General features: G+C 38.7%; 1 protein-coding gene across 1 annotated transcript in view; it reads right to left on the bottom strand.

The window, feature by feature from the left end:
- Positions 1 to 18,700, bottom strand: part of RAB10 (RAB10, member RAS oncogene family) — an 89,637-nt gene that overhangs the window by 19,911 nt on the left and 51,026 nt on the right. Inside the window, exon 2 of the mRNA XM_045884226.2 lies at positions 11,032 to 11,092. Within this exon, the coding sequence (XP_045740182.1) occupies positions 11,032 to 11,092 (61 nt within the window). The remainder of the gene's footprint in view (positions 1 to 11,031; positions 11,093 to 18,700) is intronic.

Raw genomic sequence — 18,700 nt, 5'->3', positions numbered from 1 at the left:
ATTTATTTGTGTGTGTTATAAATAAGCCAAAAGCAATCTGTAGTATAAAAATATGCAAAGATGCAATAACGTCATTTTGAGATTCAAAATTTGTTTTCAATTTGTCCTAAGTCAAAACCATCTCTGCAGATGCTCTTTCAAGTTGGTACCTGTCTGTGTTTAAGCTGTACTCAAAGCTGCTGTTTCACAAGGAAATCCCTGGCTTTGCCTAAAGCCTATTTCAGAATAAATGTAAAATAAAATGATTTTTTATTTAGCCAAGATGATCTGGCTGGATTTTTCAACTTTTGTAAGAGAATTTCAGCCCTGTCACTTGCCCATCTCATCTCAAAGTATATGGATCTGCCCTTTAAAATAATGTAAAATCCCATTTATTCATTCTGCAAGTATTTACTGAACAAATAGTACATGCCAGACACTATTCTAGGCACCGGAGAGAAAGCTGTAAACAGAAAAAAACTCCTGCCTTAATCAAGTTTTATATCCTACTGGGGGTAGACGACAACCAAATAAATCATAATTTCTAAACTATACACCTTCAGAGGGTGAAAAGTACCAAGAACACAAGAAGTTAAAGAAACTAGGGGCTGATGTTGGGGATGGTGCAAGCAAGGAAAATTTTAAACAGGGAGGTGAGGGAAGGCCTCAATGAGAAGAGAAAGGGAGTAAGGAAGTATCTGGGGGTAACAATGTTCCAAGAATAGGGACGTATAAAGTATAAAAGTATAAAGTATAAAAACAAGTATAAAGGTCCTGACCCATGGTTGAGGAATAATAAGGTGGTCAGTAGGATTTCAGCTTTTCCTCTGAGTGAAATGAGAAGTCTGTTGCAGGGTTTTACAAAAAGAAGTAACTTAGCCTGGGTTTAAAAAGCATCATTCTATTTACTGTGTTGAAAATGGGTGTGTGTGGAGAAGCAGTTAGGAGGTAATGCAATACCAAAAACTGCCAACAGAACTGTCATTTAAGAAAAACCATCAAAAAGGGCGCCTGGGTGGCTCAGTTGGTTAAGCATCTGCCTTCGGCTCAGGTCATGATCCCAGGGACCTAGGATCGAGTCCCAAATCGGACTCCCTGCTCAGCAGGAGTCTGCTTCTCCCTCTGACCCTCCCCCCCTTCTCAAGCTCTCTCTTAAAATAAATAAATCTTTAAAAAAAAAAACAAAAAAAAAACCGTGTAAGAGACAGGCTATCAGTTCTTCCAGATTGTATCCTTAAATCAAGTTAGATCAGTAAAGGCTACACACACAGGCACACATACATATTTCTATCTGTATATTTATTTACATTCTTAGACCACAATTTTTATATCATTACCTTTAGTATGTTAATTTATTAAAAATCACAAGGAGGAGCTTTATGAAAATGTATTCTGTATTTGTGATGATCTGTTTTCTCCCCCATTCTTTACATTATTTTTGAAAAGAGTAATGTAATCTACTGTGCGTAGCCCTCCTTCTTGGTTCTTTTTTACCTTGGCCCCCAAAGAAATTTCTAGGTAAGTTTTACAAATTAAGCATAGCAAATAAGTTGTCCTTCAGAAATAGTGTATTTACATCTTCCATTTTCCTCAATTCCAAATTCTTGTTCTATCTTGTATTAATCTTCTCTATTTAGTCACAAGGTACCTATAATTACATGTAATTTATGATTTCATGAAAGAACAACAAAAATTTTGTCTCATCACAGTTGAAATAGTTTAGTTCTTTTTTTTTTTTTTTAAAGATTTTATTTATTTATTTGAGAGAGAGAGAATGAGAGAGAGCACATGAGAGGGGGGAGGGTCAGAGGGAGAAGCAGACTCCCCGCCGAGCAGGGAGCCCGATGTGGGACTCAATCCAGGGACTCCAGGATCATGACCTGAGCCGAAGGCAGTAGCTTAACCAAATGCGCCACCCAGGCACCCTAGTTTAGTTCTTTTCTAAATAGGTAAAAAGTATAAATCAACTAATAATTCTATACCCTTAGAGAGGGGTTAAAGTTTCCTAGCTAAAATCCAGGATGGAAATGTACTTACTCAGGACAGAGTATATAGCACCTGGGCTTCCAGAAGTGCCTACTGGTTAGAGTGCAGGAGGCATAAAACTTGTACTTTATTTTTTGTCATTAGTAAAAACAATTTAAAGAGATCTTCCACAGCACTTACCTATGAACAACCACCCCCAACACTGTCTAGCTATGATATGCTTTCTTCTTTCCCATTCATTCACATTACAAAATTAGCAAATTATATGCCCATTTCGATGTCAAATCTATGACTAAATTCTCTACCAACAAAGAATACACTGCAAAAGAAACTACTTAGTTAAATCTAAATCAACAGCACTTAGGAGGTTTTATAATACTGGTTATATATGAAATGTCAATATAAAAGATACTGAACTATTAAGGGCCCCTCTGAAAGGAAAGTAATCACTATTTAGTTAAGTTTCTGTTTTGATTCATGACATTCTACTCCATCTTTTAGTCTCTTCCACTTCCAAAATCTCTTACACCCAACTACCTTCCTTCTTCTTATATGCTTTCCCTGCTAAGTTTTTTAAAGGCTTTCTACATCCCATTTTCATTTACACATGTCATACATTTATACCTTCCAACATGACTGTATCCACCCCACAAGATGATCTGGCTCCTTGACTCCTTGATCTCAAATTACCCTTTTCCTGAGTCCTGTGTAGATACTTAAATCAGCCCCTACCAATTGTTTTTTTTTTTTTAAAGATAGTTTTGTTTTTTTCTTTTTTAAAGATTTTTATTTATTTATTCATGAGAGACAGAGAGAGAGAGGCAGAGGGAGAAGCAGGCTCCCAAGGAGCAGAGAGCCCGATGCGGGACTCGATCCCAGGACCCTGGGATCATGACCTGAGCCGAAGGCAGACGCTTAACCATCTGAGCCACCCAGGCGCCCAGCCCCTACCAATTGTTAAGGCAATCAACCATTTATTTCGAACCAGAAACAGAGTTCTTGCTCAATACCTCTAAGCTAATTGATGATCCTTTGCCCAGGGCTAAAAATAGCCACAGCTGCTTATTCATTGCCCAAATTATTTTTAGGTTTGCATGCACATATATACCCAAGATTAAAGACAGTGGGTTGACCCCAATAAGCAAACCAGGTATTAAATATTTGAAGAGCAATTAAACACTGTATGTACTCACAATATATTTCTATGTACCATAATACAGGTTTTAAGCCTGTTTCAAAATCACTCAACTTGGTTTTCCTTTCTTACAATTTTTTTCTTCTCAGCCTATGTTTAAGGTTTCTGAAATTACAACCCAGTGAACAGAACTTTCCTTACATAAAGTAATAGACACACAGCTAAGAGAATGTTGTGAAATCCTATTTTTTTCCCCACTGACATATTATAAAAGGAGTGATATGTTCCTAGGAACTAAAATAGCTTATTTCCTTACTTGTTAGTCCCACATGCAGGGTCAAGGAAGCTGTGTGCCCTGGCTGCTATTATGACAGCTATTTTTAGTCTGGGCACTGACAGCACCAGAACAGTTAAGAGACAACATCAATCTGCTCTACAAAGCAGAGACCCCAAATTTCGTAACTCTGTGTTTTTGGTAACATAATGAAGTTATTTCTTACTTTATAAATTAGGATGTCAAATTTTGCCCTGAGGTGGGTTTTTTTTTTTTAAGATTTTATTTTATTTTTTTTTTTTTTTTTAAGATTTTATTTATTTATTTGACAGAGAGATAGTGAGAGCAGGAACACAAGCAGGGGGAGTGGGAGAGGGAGAAGCAGGCTTCCTGCCGAGCAAGGAGCCCGATGTGGGACTCGATCCCAGGACCCTGGGATCATGACCTGAGCCGAAGGCAGACGCTTAACGACTGAGCCACTCAGGCGCCCTTTATTTTTTTTTTTTAAAGATTTTATTTATTTATTTGAGAGAGAGAGAATGAGAGAGAACACATGAGAGGGAGGAGGGTCAGAGGGAGAAGCAGACTCCCTGCCGAGTAGGGAGCCCGATGTGGGACTCGATCCAGGGACTCCAGGATCATGACCTGAGCCAAAGGCAGTCGCTTAACCAACTGAGCCACCCAGGCGCCCTTAAGATTTTATTTTTAAGTAATCTCTACACCCAACGTGGGGCTCGAACTTATAACATGGAGATCAAGAGTTACACACTCCACTGAACTGAGCCAGTCAGGGGCCCCACACTGAGTTTTATTTTATTTTTATTTTTTTTAACAGTTGTAGCTCTATGGTTTTTTGCTTTGTTTTGTTTTTATTTTATTATGTTAATCACCATACATTACATCATTAGTTTTTGATGCAGTGTTCCATGCTTTATTGTTTGCATATAACACCCAGTGCTCCATTCAGTACGTGCCCTCTTTAATACCCATGACCAGGCTAACCCATCCCCCTCCCCCCTCCCCTCTAGAACCCTCAGTTTGTTTCTCAGAGTCCATAGTCTCTCATGGTTTGTCTCCCCCTCCAATTCCCCCCCTTCATTTTTCCCTTCCTGCTATCTTTTTTTTTTTAAACATATAATGTATTACTTGTTTCGGAGGTACAGGTCTGTGATTCAACAGTCTCACACAATTCACAGCGCTCACCACAGCACATACCCTCCCCAATGTCTATCACCCAGCCACCCCATCCCTCCCACCCCCCACCACTCCAGCAGCCCTCAGTTTGTTTCCTGAGATTAAGAATTCCTCATCAGGGGCGCCTGAGTGGCTCAGATGGTTAAGCGTCTGCCTTCGGCTCAGGTCATGATCCCGGGGTCCTGGGATCGAGCCCCGCATTGAGCTCCCTGCTTGGTGGGGAGCCTGCTTCTCCCTCTCCCTCTACTGTTCCCCCTGCTTGTGCTCTATCACTCTATCAAATAAGTAAATAAAATCTTTAAAAAAAAAAAAAGAATTCTTCATCAGTGAACTGAGTTTTATTTTAACAAGACCTTGATTTCCTCATAGATATGCAATTTCGCTACTTCAAAATATCATTTAACTCCGCTTATCTTAAAAAAAAGAAAAAAGGCAGTCTGAAACCCACTCTTGCAAAGCTTATACTCCAGTGGGGAAAGGAACAAGCAAATAAATAAATAAATATATAATCCCAAACTGTGTAACAGGATGGAGTGATGAAGAATGGGGTAAGGGGAAGGAAAAACATAATCTAGATAGGATGATCAGGGAGGTCCCTGATACTTTTGGTGAGAAGTATAAACAGAAATCAAACAAGGTCATTTAGGCAACAAATATTTACTGAGCATCTGTATTTGCCAAGTTCTGTTCTAGGTGGTCATTATAATAACCACATATCAGACAGATAGGATCCCCAGCCTAGGAAGGGGAGGAATAATGGACACTTTTAAAAAAATATGGTAACTTTATTTTTTTTAAGTGTATTTATTTAATAGAGATAGAAAGAGCACATGTGTGAACAGGGGGAGGGGCAGAGGGAGAGACAAGGGAGCCTGATGTGGGGCTCAATCCCTCAACCCTGAGATCACAACCTGAGCAGAAATCAAGAGTCGGACACTCAACCAACTGAGCCACCCAGGAGCCCCCAAAATATGGTAACTTTAGATACAAAAAAAATATTATGATAAAGATCAACTAGAATAAATGTGACAGTGCCTGAAGGACTGGGCTGCTTTAGCTTGAAATCATGCAAGGCCTCCCTCAGAGGATAATGTGGAATTAAGATCTGAATGAAAAGGCAGCAGGACAAAGATGTGATGAGAAGCATTCCAAGCAGAGTAACAGTTGAAGTACAAAGGCCCTGAGATAGGAACATGCTTGGCATGCTCAAGGGAGAGAAAATGGTCACAACAACTGGAGCAAAACTGGTGAGAGAGGAGGTCAGAAGGGGCAGTAGCCACAACCTGACATTTTCAAATTTTATTTCTGATGAAATGGGAAGCTTCTGGAATGAAGTGGTACTTCAGAATGTTCAGTCTAGCCACAGTTGGGGTTGAGGGGAATGGGGGTGCCTGAGGAAGGTCTATGGAGCACGTACAGAGGTCCCAAATTGGAAAAGAGCTTGCCATGTTCATGTTCATCAGCTGCACGAGACCACAAAATGAGGTTGAGGCCACTCTGTTAACTGGGGTAAGGAATTTGGATGTGAAATTTGGACTTTCATTTGAAATGCAATGGAACTCAAATGGTTATAAATGGGGAAGGAATGACAACATGATCTATACTTGATTTATATTTGAAAAAAGATTACTCTGTTATGTGGGAAAAGGCAGAAAGGAAGAAGGCAAAGGGAAAATAAGGACCTGTTAGGATATTAAGAGCCTACCTACTGGCTCAAAGAAGCAGTACTGGTGGCTTGGACTGGGGGGGTAACAAAGGAGACGGCAAATTGTATATGGATTCTCGAAATATAAGACTGAATCAACAGGGCTTACCAAAGAGGATGTTGGGATTAAGGGAATGGGAAGAATCAAAGATGACTCCCCAAGAATCTGGCACCTTATGTAGATAAATGGTTAATTCCTCTACAATGTGACACTATTGATTCCTGGTTGACTGTGCTGATGTTAAATTTGCTGCTGGCTGAGGCACTTGGGTAGCACAGTTGGTTAAGCGGCTGTCTTTGGCTCAGGCAGGTCATGAGCCCAGGGTCCTGGGATCTAGCCCCATGTCAGGCTCCCTGCTCAGTGGGGAGTCTCCTCCTCCTGCTGCTTGTGCTCTCTTGCTCATGCTCTCTCTCTAATAAATAAATAAAATCTCAAAAAAAAAAAATTGCTGCTGGTACAAGATACAGATGCCAACAGTAACAAACATTTCTGACCACCATCCCTTAAAAAAAAAACAAAAAACAAGAAAAGGCAAACTTGAAGTAACTCACTATGGCTTTTTTCCTGGCAGGACCCACAACACTATAGAAAATGTAGATAGATACTGTGATGGAAACTTCTAGAGATCTGGGATTTAAAAAGCCACAGCTGCTTCTCTATCAGCCAAACAAGCTAATTTTAGGCCTACACACATTTGCCTTGGCCAGGGTGAGACCCATTGCCACCCTTATGCAACAGATAGCCTACAAGACCCCTGGAAAAAAGATAAGAAGTGAAGATCATTCAAGTAAAGAAAAATGACACAAATCTTTAGCACAGACTTTAGAAAAGTTTCCCAAACCAATATGCAATCACAGAACAGAGTTTTTCATGCTGAAACAGGAATCTGAATATATTCATTCAAACTAGAGACAGATAAAAAAAAAAAATCACTGTGCTTTTTTTAGTAGCAATTGGAAGCAAAACAATGTTGAGTAAGGATAGCATTTTGAATTTATGAGTAACGGGTTTTTCATGCTAAAAGCCTTCTTCAATTATTGTGGCATATTCCAGATCTCTTAACTTGGATCTGCATGGTTTCCTTCTCCCTGGATTGTTAGCATGCGAACCTTCAAAAGCGAAGAAAGAAAATCAGCTAGCACAATGCTAACCTCTTAAAAACTATCAATCACAAATTTTTACCACTCATTCCTAACAACCTTTATAGGAAAATGGATATTTCAAATTAAAAGCAGTTTTATATATGAAAACCTACACTAAAAAATTTCTTTCTAAAGAGTTTTTACCCAAAAGAGGTAAAAATCAAACAATTCTAAATTAGAGATGTTACCATTTCTATGCTATACTTGAGATTTAGAAGTACAGTAGAAATCTTTTCTATTAATCTTGAAGGCCACACTGGAGGACTTACTGTTACAAAAGAACATCTTTTGGGAAGGCTCTCTTTTTCAAAAACAAGTGTTAGTTGTTACTGTTTACTTCTAGAAGCTACAGAAACTAAAGTGAGAGGGAGAAAAAAATACTTAAAGCCATAGGACAAGAAACAAAAGGGGAAGTTTGCGGGGCGCCTGGGTGGCTCAGTGGGTTAAGTGTCCGACTCTTGATTTTGGCTCAGGTCATGATCTCAGGATTGTGAGATCAGGTCCCAGGTCCAGCTCACGTACTGGGCATGGAGCCTGCTTAAGATTTTCTCTCTCCCTCTCCCTCTGTCCCTCTACCCATCTCTAAAAAAAAAAAAAAGGTGGGGGAAGTCTGTGGAAGAACAGGACAAATTTAGTAGGGCAAAGGTTTTATGTGTCATATAAATAAAAATATGTCTTAAAGTTTTTTGCACTTTTGTTTCTGTTGTATACACTCACATATAAATGTACGTATATATTGAGTCACAGAGTTACAATGTAGAATGTGACTCTCACCATCAAAAAAGCTTGAACATTGCTAGTGTAAAGTGCGCACAGAGGGGATGCAGTTGAGAGGAAAGAATCAGTGTGGCAGAGCCTAAGAGAGACTTGGAACACAGACTAACCGGTAGGGCCAACGCTGGGATAAGGCGTGGGGCTAAAAAAGGGCAGAGGGGAGAGCTGGCTGAAGTTCAGAATAAAGAGTTGACGTCCATTCCCTTGAGATCAGCTTTAATTATAATGAAACAGAATTTAGGCACAGGTCACTTGCTGAGTTCTCTCCCAGTTAAAGCAAGGAAAACTCAATGGTCATCGAGTGGACTGTGCTTCAAGAGGAATCATTAAATTTAGGAAATACTTTAAAATGTCTACATTTCAAGTGTGTATTGCATTTTAAAGATGTTACAAAGATTATACCTCTCGTTACATGGTCAGGTAATGACACTCTGGTTAAACATACCCTACTCTTCCAATTACTAGCTCCCTTTGGCCCCTGGGTGGCTCAGTCAGTGAAGCGCCCAACTCTTAGCTTCAGCTCAGTCATGATCTCAGGGTTGTGAGACTGAGCCCCAATCTGGGCACAGAGCCTGCTTCAGATTCCCTCTCTCGGAGCGCCTGGGGGGCTCAGTCGGTTAAGCGTCTGCCTTCGGCTCAGGTCATGATCCCGGGGTGCTGGAGATCAGGTGGGGAGTCTGCATCTCCCTCTCCCTCTGACCCTCCTTCCTGCTTATGCTCGCTCTCTCAAGTAAATAAATAAAATCTTTTTTTTAAGATTTTTTTTTTTTAATTTGACAGAGAGAGACACAGCGAGAGAAGAACACAAGCAGGGGGAGTGGGAGAAGGAGAAGCAGGCTCCCCGCAGAGCAGGGAGCCCAATGTGGGGCTCGATCCCAGGACCCCAGGACCATGACCTGAGCCGAAGGCAGACGCTTAATGACTGAGCCACCCAGGCGCCCATAAATAAATAAAATCTTAAAAAAAATTATCTCTCCCTCTGCCCCTCCCCAACCCCCTGCTCACTTGCATTCTCTCTAATAATATAAATATTAAATAGTATAAATAATAATAATTATTATTATTATTTGCAGCTCTCTTTCAAAGGGAATACCTAACTTTTTGAAACTGTCTTTGGATTCTGGGACACTGTTCTCCCCTAATTCTCTAAATCTCCTCTGCAATCTCCTTTGCTAACTTCCGCCTCTGCTCATATCCTAAAATAAAATGTTCTTATTCTTAGGGTTCTAGCCTCTTAATGGGAGATAGCCAAATAATAATAGCTATGATTTATTAAACATTAATTACGTATCAGACACTGCTCTTAGTGCTTTACATGTACAACTCATTCTCATAACCATTCTATGACAGGTCCTTTTATAGTGAAACCCAAGGTAACAATGAATTCAAAATCAGCACAATTACTGATTGGTAATAAAGAAATGACAGCACTGGAAAGAGCAGGAAAATCAACTATCAAACTGCACTATTTATAGGAAGCAGTAGAGTAATGAACAGTTTTACTCTCAACTCTACAATCTGAGCATGTAATGCATCCCTGCTCTACCACTTACATGCCAAAGACCTTAGTTATTTCAAAATGCATCCATTTCATTATCTATAAAACAGGGATAATCCAAGAGAAAGGAAAGTATATACCTACACAAAGATTTATAGCAGCTTTATGGTGAAAAACCAAGTTGTGATGTATCTTAACAATAGAATACTACTCAGCAATAAAAAGTAATGAACTTATTGATACACACAAAAAGCAGTGATAATTTTCAAAATAATTACACTGAAAGAAGCCAGACCCTGCCCCCCAAAAAAGACCAAAAAAAAAAAAGAAGACACTATATGATTGTATTTATATACAGTACTAGAAAATGGAAACTAGTCTACAGTGACAGAAAGCAGAAGAATGGTTGCTTGGGGACCAGGAATAGGAAGGAGGGAAGGAAGGAGAGATTACAAAGAGGCTTCAAGGATGAATACGTTCATTATCTTGACTGTGGTGATGGTTTCACAGGTTTATATATGTGTGTAAACTCACCAAATTGTATACTTTAAATACATACAGTTATTGTATGTCAGTTATACCTCAACAAGGCTGTTAACATATCCCATGGGGTCATTTTGAGTATTTAATAGGTTAATATATATATATATGTAAAACAGTATTTACTATAAAATACTGCTATTCTAATTTTAAAGTCTATGATTCATACTTGAATACAAATTTAAAGAATTTCATTTTACTTCTATGTGGCAAATCCTATACACACTAATAAAAATAATGCCTATAAAAAGTTATAAACACATTAAAGGAAACAAGTATTTTAGCTTAAGACTCTCAAAGCAATGAACTTTTTATACTGAGTGTTTGTAAAGTATGGTGCTAACGGTTCTACATAGATTATCTCAGGTAATCCTTAGAACGATCTTTTGAGATAAGTGGTATTATCTCTATTTTACATATGAAGATACAGCCTCACAGTGTTACGCAGCTTGCTCAAGTTCATAGAGTAAGTAGAAAAGGTAAAACACTCAGCCAGATCTCATGGACTGAAAATAAATAAAGCCCATGTCAATATTTATTTATTTATTTTTAAAGTAATCTCTCCACCCAACATGGGGCTTGAGCTCACAACCCCGAGACCAAGAGTCACATGTTCTACCAACTGAACCATCAGGTGCTCTATGTCCATAATTTTTTCTTCACTGTAAGAAGGTGACTTGACTGCTGGCTTTACAAAGGAAAGTCTCACAGAATCTAAACTTGTGACAAGGAAGGATTTCACTGCCAAATCTTCAAGAGCTTGGCAATCTACTATATAAAGTAGGTAAATCAGCATCACTTACCATATCTGTAGTTTGATCTTCTTCCCTTGCAATTCAACTGTTTTGATCTTAAAGTCTATTCCTACAACACAGAAAAAAAAAAAAAAAAAAGGTAAATTGTATCTATGGCTCTGAACTTAGCTCTCCTAAAATTAACTGGAGTAAAAATAAAAACACCCTTTTAAAATCTGTGTTTGTTTGGCTCGACAGTCACTAGGTATGCAAATTCCGAGCAAATTATTCAATTTTAAACTCAAGTAATAGATCCAACATGGCAGAAGAAACAGCTATATAGAAAGAGTTTTTACAATTAGGAAACGAAAAGGTAAACTTTAAAATGTCTAAATTTTTTTTAAAGTAAGCTCCACACCCAATGTGGAGCTTGAACTCATGAACCCAAGATCAGGAGTCGCATGCTCTACCAACTGAGCCAGCGAGGTGCCCCTAAAATATCTAATATTTTAATGCAGAAGAATAAAAATGTTTCCTAGTAGGAAAAAAATATAGCCTTTACTAGCTTGCAAAGTAAAAAGACTCCAGGGATAAAGAGGGTTATTTCTTTTTTTTTTTTTAAGATTTTATTTATTTGAGATCGAGAGCGAGAGAGCAAGAGAGCAAGAGAGAGCCTGCACGCACGCACTCGCAAGGCGGGGGAGGAGGAGAGGGAGAAGCAAACTCCCTGCTGAGCAGGGAGCTCAACACGGAACTAGATCCCAGGACCTGAGCCGAAGACAGATGTTTAATGACTGAGCCACCCAGGCGCCCAAGAGGGTCACTTCATAATGATAAAAGGGTGAATTAAGAAGGCATAAAAATACTAAATGTTTATTCATCTAATAACACAGAGCTTCGAAAGACATGAAGTGAAAGTACTGTAACCAACCAAAATCTTCAGCTTGGGTTGAGTTTCCCATACCCAAATAAAAAGAAGAAAAAGGCGATGTGCCTGGCATTTATAAACCTCAGACTACCCACAGCCCATATTTTTGTTTCTCTAGGAATTACTGAGAAAATCATCCTACAGTGACTTAGCTGTCAAGACCAATTCTGAACAAGACTAACAATTCCAATTAGGCATACAATTTGTTAATTAATCTTAATGACAAACCTGACAACCAATACTATTTCAGAAAACTTCCCTGAAGGGAGGTGAAATTAGGACACGGTCTGAAAGTTCCATACCTTTTGAGATAGAAACCAGGTACAAATGGAAAATAAGATTTTAGGCTGTTTTAAGCTAACTACCACCATCCCAGACTCCTTGAGTTTCTCTCTCAATCAATGTTGTCTATCCTCAAACTAATTAGCAGTGGTTAAAGCAGTTCTTCATTCTTTTCTGCACAAAAACTCTCCTTGTCTACCTCGGCCATTCATTCTTCAACCTTCATTACTGGTTTCTCCTTATCTCTCTGAACTTTTCCAAAGCTTGGAGTGAACTTTTCTAACTTCACTCATTCCCTTGGTGATTTTCCCTAATTTCATGGCTTTAAATTCCACAAACACACTGATAACTCTCAAATTTATATCAAAGCCCAGACCACTCTCTTGAACTCCAAACTTGAGATAACCATTTATTGTCTATCTACAAATCCCATGTTTCACAAAGACAGAAGCAAAAGTTCTTAAAATGGTTCATAAGGCCCTACCCATTCTGCCCACCTCCCCATTTTCCACCCTGTCCTCATAATTCTCTGTATCTTTTTCTGATCTAGCTAAGTGTATCAGCCTGTTTACTATTCCACACACAGGTCAGGAAGATTCCCACCTCAAGGCCTTTGCATATAACTGTTCTCCCAACTTGGAATATCTCTTCTCCATCCATTATGGCTCCCTCCCCTCACTATCCTTTCCTAAGTAACAACATTTCCCCATGTCCCCCACCCCATGTCCATTTTCTGTTAATAATCCCTACCCCTCTTCCTTACTCTTCATCTTTAACATCCCTCAAATATACTGTATACATTTACTTGTTCCTGTTATTGTCTGTCTCCCTAAGCCAAAATATAAGGTCCAAGGGAAGGAATTTTTATCTTTTTAATTCAGTTAAATTCCCAGCACCTAGAGCTATGCCTGACATAAAAGCAGACATTCAAAAAGTATTTGAATAAACAGATAAATGATGTTTTCTAGAGAAAGTGAAATGGTACCTAAGAAAAGATATATAGATATTTCACCCTTAGGGTGAATATCACCACTTGACAAGCTCCACACTTGTCCACGCAGCATCCACAATCATATTTTTAGAGCCTCAGGCCAAAATATGAACAACAAAAGTTCCAATGAGATACCAGAACCAAAACAAACCAAAAAAGAGAACCTGAAGGAAAAAGGGGCAATGCAGAGAAAGAGAAAAGACAGCTCCTTTTATCTTCTAAAAACAAGATGGGGAAAAAAAGAGAGAGAGAAAGGAAGGAAAATCAACCTGAACCAGAAAACTCTTGGAAATTAAAAAAGGGGGGGGGATTAATATATTCAACAGAAAGACTAAGAGAAAATTGAGATCTCCCAGAAAATATAACAAAATGACAAAGAATGGAATTTATGTGATATTTGACACATCAGAAGATCAACCTGGGAAGTCCGACATCTAACTAACAGAAGTTAAAGAAAGAACAGAAAAAACGACATGTAGAAAATAATAATTTATAAACTGTACAAGAAATCTGCACAGCAAGGGAAACAATCAATAAGGAAACCTACAGAAAAGGAGACGATATTTGCAAATGACATATCTGATAAAGGGTTAGTATCCTAAATAAAGAACTTATAAAATTCAACCCCCCAAAAACTAATAATCCCATTAAAAGATGGGCAGAAGACATGAATACACATTTTTCCAAAGAAGAAATACAGATGGCCAACAGACACATGAAAAGATGCTCAACATCACCTATCATCAGGGAAACACAAATCAAAACTACAATGAGATTATCACCGTACACATGTCAGAATGGCTAAAATCAACAACACAAGAAACAACAGGTGTTGGCTAGGATGTGGAGAAGGGGGAACCCTCTTGCACTGCAGGTGGGAATATAAACTGGTGCACCCACTCTGGAAAACAATTTGGAGGTTCCTCAAAAAGTTACAGAACTACCCTACGATCTAGCAATTGCACTACTAGGTATTTACCCAAAAATACAAAAATACTAATTTACAGGGATACTGCACCCCGATGTTTATAGCAGCATTATCTACAATAGCCAAATTATGGAAACAGCCCAAGTGCCCACTGATTCATGAATGGATAAAGACGATAAGGGAGCCTGAGTGGCTCAGTCGGTTAAGCGTCTGCCTTTGGCTCAGGTCATGATCCCAGGGTCCTGGGATCGAGCCCCACATAGGGCTCCCTGCTCAGCCACAAGCCAGCTTTTCCCTCTCCCACTCCCCCTGCTTGTGTTCCCTCTCTCTCTATCAAATAAATAAGATCTTTGGGGAAAAAAAAAAAAAGAAGAAGATGATAAAGACAGTGCCTGGATGGCTCAGTCAGTTAAACGTCTGCCTTCGGCTCAGGTCCTGATCCCCCAGTCCCAGGATCGAGCCCCATGCTCCCTCTCCCTCTGACCTTCAACCCCACTCACACTCTTGCACTCTCTTATAAATAAATAAAATCTAAAAAAAAAGAAGACACCCACACACTGGAATATTTCTCAGCCATAAAAAAGAATGAAATCTTGCAACAACACAGATGGAGTTAGAGAGTATTATTAAGTGAAAGAAGTTGGTCAAAGATAAATACCATACGATTTCACTCATATGTGGAATTTAAGAAACAAAGCAAATGAGCAAAGGGGGAAAAAATTAAAGGAGAGAGAGAGGCAAACCAAGAAACAAAGCTCTTAACTATAGAGAACAAACCAATGGTTACCAGAATGGAGGTGGGTGGGGAGGGATGGGTTAAATAGGTGATGGGGATTAAAGAGTGCACTTGCTGTGATGAGCACCTGGGGTATGAAGTGTTGAATCACTATATTGTACACCTGAAACTAGTATTATGCCGTATGTTAACCGGAATTTAAATTAAAACTTTAAAAAAATTGTGCAAGAAAACAGAACCAAAGGAATCTATTTTAGACTGACTCACCAAATGCCTAGCATAATGAATAAAATAAGGTCTATACATTATAGTAGTAGCACCATGAAATTTCAAGACAGCAGGAATAAAGATATTACAAAAGCTTGCAGAAACAAACTAGGCTCCATATTAAAAATCAAAAGTGACCACTCTGAACTTGTACTTTTCAACAGCAAAACTAGAATACAGTAAGATAATGTTTTGGGTTTTTTTTTTTTTTTTAAGATTTTATTTATTTGACAGACAGCTCGAAAGAGCACAAGCAGGGGAAGCGGGGGGGGGGGGGGGGAGACAGGGCTGACACAGGGCTCGATCCCAGGACTCTGGGATCATGACCCAAGCTGAAGGCAGACACTTAACTGATTGAGCCACCCAGGTGCCCCAATAAGATAATGTCTTTAAAAAATACTTTCAACCTGGGGCACCTGGCTGGCTCAGCCAGTAGAGAGCATGCAACTCAATCTCACGGACATGAGTTTAAGCCCCACATTGAGTGTAGTGTGCTTACTTTAAAAATATATATATTTTCAACCCATATCCAGCCCCAAATCAAATGAAGGTAAAATAAATGCATTTCTAGACATGAAAAAATCTCAAAATAGTTAGTTCCCATGCATCTTTTCTAAGACAACTACCAGGAGGTTGCTTTGCCAAAAACAAGAAGAAATCGAGCCAAGAGTGAGGTAAATGGCAGCTCAAACTGGCTAGAGAGCAACCAGTTCAGAAGCGAATGAGGACAGAAAAGGACAGAACAAAATGAGAGGAAAGTTCCAAGAAGTATGCCTACTAAGAGAGGGAGGGGAAGAAATGGTATTAATGTAATCTGTATAAAAAACAGAAATTCAGGGGCGCCTGGGTGGCTCAGTCAGTTAAGTATCTGCCTTTGGCTCAGGTCACGATCCCAGGATCCTGGGATGGAGTCCCGCATCGGGGTCCTAGGATGGAGTCCCGCATCGGGCTCCCTGCCTGCTTCTCCCTCTGCCTGCCTCTCATGAATAAACAAAATCTTAAAAAAAAAAAAAGAAAAGAAAAACAGAAATTCAGAGAATTTGGCAATTCTGTTGCAGAGTTTGGGATAAAGTATGAATAGTGTCTTGAAATCTAAGGGAATGTAACAATGAAGGAACTGTAAATTACAATAAAAAGAGAAAGTCATCCAAGAAAAGAAAAGTGATTATAGTATACTACTTGGTTTAACAGCTAATAAAAACGTGTTATAACTATTTGAGAAGATGAAGAGAAAGGCACCAGGAGTGTCCAGTGTTATCAGAGTAATCGATTCTTATTTCCCATAACAACAAGAGAGAATTTCTAAAGTTAAGTTTTTGGGGTTTATTTTAAGTTAAAAGCTATGACTAAGGAATATGGTGTTGAGGAACAGAGAAAAAGGCCAAAAAGTGTTTGGCAAAGGAAACACACAGGTAGGCACAGGGCAAAGATTTGTTGTTGCTGCTGTCCTCACAGGCCTTGAAATACTACGTGACTTCTGAAATTCTGGTCTATTTCATTAACAGAAATAAAAATCGGTTAACAAAGGAAGAGTTATGTTTACAAATATGTTCTCTCCACTATTTAAAGACTTCAATTTGATCATATTTTAGCATGGCCCTAAGCCACCCCTGCAGTCTCATTCCCCCTCCAGTCTTCCTCTTGTAACTTCAAACACAACTTCTGTAGCTGTGTGCTTTTTCCAAGTAAATACCTTTGTCACTCCAGCATGTACTTTCTACATTCCCCAAAACACCTAAGTATGGGAAAACTTATACTTAGGATACAGTAGAAAAGGGGTGGGGGGATGGGTTAGCCTGGTGGTGGGTATTAAAGAGGGCACGTATTGAATGGAGCACTGGGTTATATGCAAACAATGAATCATGGAACACTACAGCAAAAACTAATGATGTAATGTATGGCGATTAACATAATAAAATAAAATTTAAAAAAAGAGTAGAAAAGCTTTTGATAAAATTTAGGAATTAGAGCAAAATCAATAGCTCAACTGCCAAGAGAAGCTAGGAAAATCTATCACCCTTTAAGATTCTGCCAGGAGAAATAATGAGATTCTCCTGCAACACTATCATTTCCTAAATTACCACAGACTACAGCAATCATAGGGTTTGCTCCAACCAGTGATTCTCTTTTAGGTTTTGCTTATTTAAAAACACTCTAAAGGAAATCTCTGTTTTTTTACAGATTCCTGGGACTCAGCTCACATGAATATTTCAATTTACTGCAATCTAACTTTTACCAATTTTCAGCTGCTCAGGAAAGTAAGAAACAGTATCAGCCAAAATACCTGCCTTAATAATACTGCAGAAGCACCACCCAGCGGCAAGAGGAGTAACTGCAACTTCTAGCCACTATAAATATCAGTTTAGCTTCTGATGACACAACACATAGGCAGAAATATAATAAACTCCAGACAGCCAAAGTTTAACAACTCATAGGTAAATAATACCTGCGATTTTTAACAAGTGAAAATAAAGTATTTTTACTACATCAGGAAAGGAAATAAAAATCCTATACCCACAATCCTTTGACTGCAGCTTTGTCTGGAATTTAAGAAACATTCTAATCCTAGCTCTAGCTCTGTCATAATAGCACAAATTTTGAAAAGACCACTTTTCAATACAGACATTCAGTTTCTTTATCTAGATGCAGATGTGAAAATGCAGAATGCAAAAGCTTCCTGTGAAGATTCTTTCATGCACAATGTGCTTGGCACTGTTTTAAGCAGATTAATGCATTAAATCCTCAGAACAATCCTAACCCATACTTTTATTTCCATTCTACAAATGAAAAATAAAAACCAATAGCAGGAGGAAAAAAAAAGCAGTAACACCAATAATATTTACTGGATAACTACTAAGTGTTCTAAGCATTCCACATATACTATCTCATTTAATATCCAAAAATATCCTCCGCAAAAGTACTAATATGCCTATTTACAGAAGAGGAAATTTTATTTTTTTTAACTTAAATTTTAGTTACCATACAGTGCAATATTGGTTTCAGGAGTAGAATTCGGTGGTTCATCACTTACATACAACACCCAGTGATCATCACAAGTGCCCTCTTTAATACCCATCACCCATCTGGCCGATCCCCCACCTCCCTCCCTGCATCGACTCTCAGTTTGTTCTCTCTTATGGTTTGTTTCTCTCTCCTTTTCTTCTTTTCCCCCTTCTCATACGTTCATCTGTTTTCTTTCTTAAATTCCCCATGAGTGAGATCATATGGTATTTGTCTTTCTCTGACTTATTTCACTTAGCATAATACATTCTAGCTCTATCTACATGGTTGCAAATGGCAAGATTTCATTCTTTTTGATGGCTGAGTAATATCCCACTGTGTGTGTGTGTGTGTGTGTATACACACATACCACATCTTCTTTATCCATTCATCAGTTGATGGACATTTGGACTCTCTCCATAGTTTGGCTATTGTTAATAATGCTGCTATAAACACTGGAGTGCAGGTACCCCTTCAAATCTGTATTTTTGTATCCTTTGGGTAAATACCTAGTAATGCAAATGCTGGATCATAGTGTAGTTCTATTTTTAATGTTCTGAGAAACCTCCATACTGTTCTACAGAGTGGCTGCGCCAGTTTGCATTC

The sequence above is a fragment of the Mirounga angustirostris genome, unplaced genomic scaffold, assembly GCF_029215605.1.
Source record: "Mirounga angustirostris isolate CCGP_5_RB_7025 unplaced genomic scaffold, mMirAng1.0.hap1 SCAF_10, whole genome shotgun sequence".
In the NCBI taxonomy this organism is placed as follows: Eukaryota; Metazoa; Chordata; class Mammalia; order Carnivora; family Phocidae; genus Mirounga; species Mirounga angustirostris.
The sequence above is the reverse complement of the archived record's forward strand: the minus strand, read 5'-3'. Positions and strand labels throughout refer to the sequence as shown.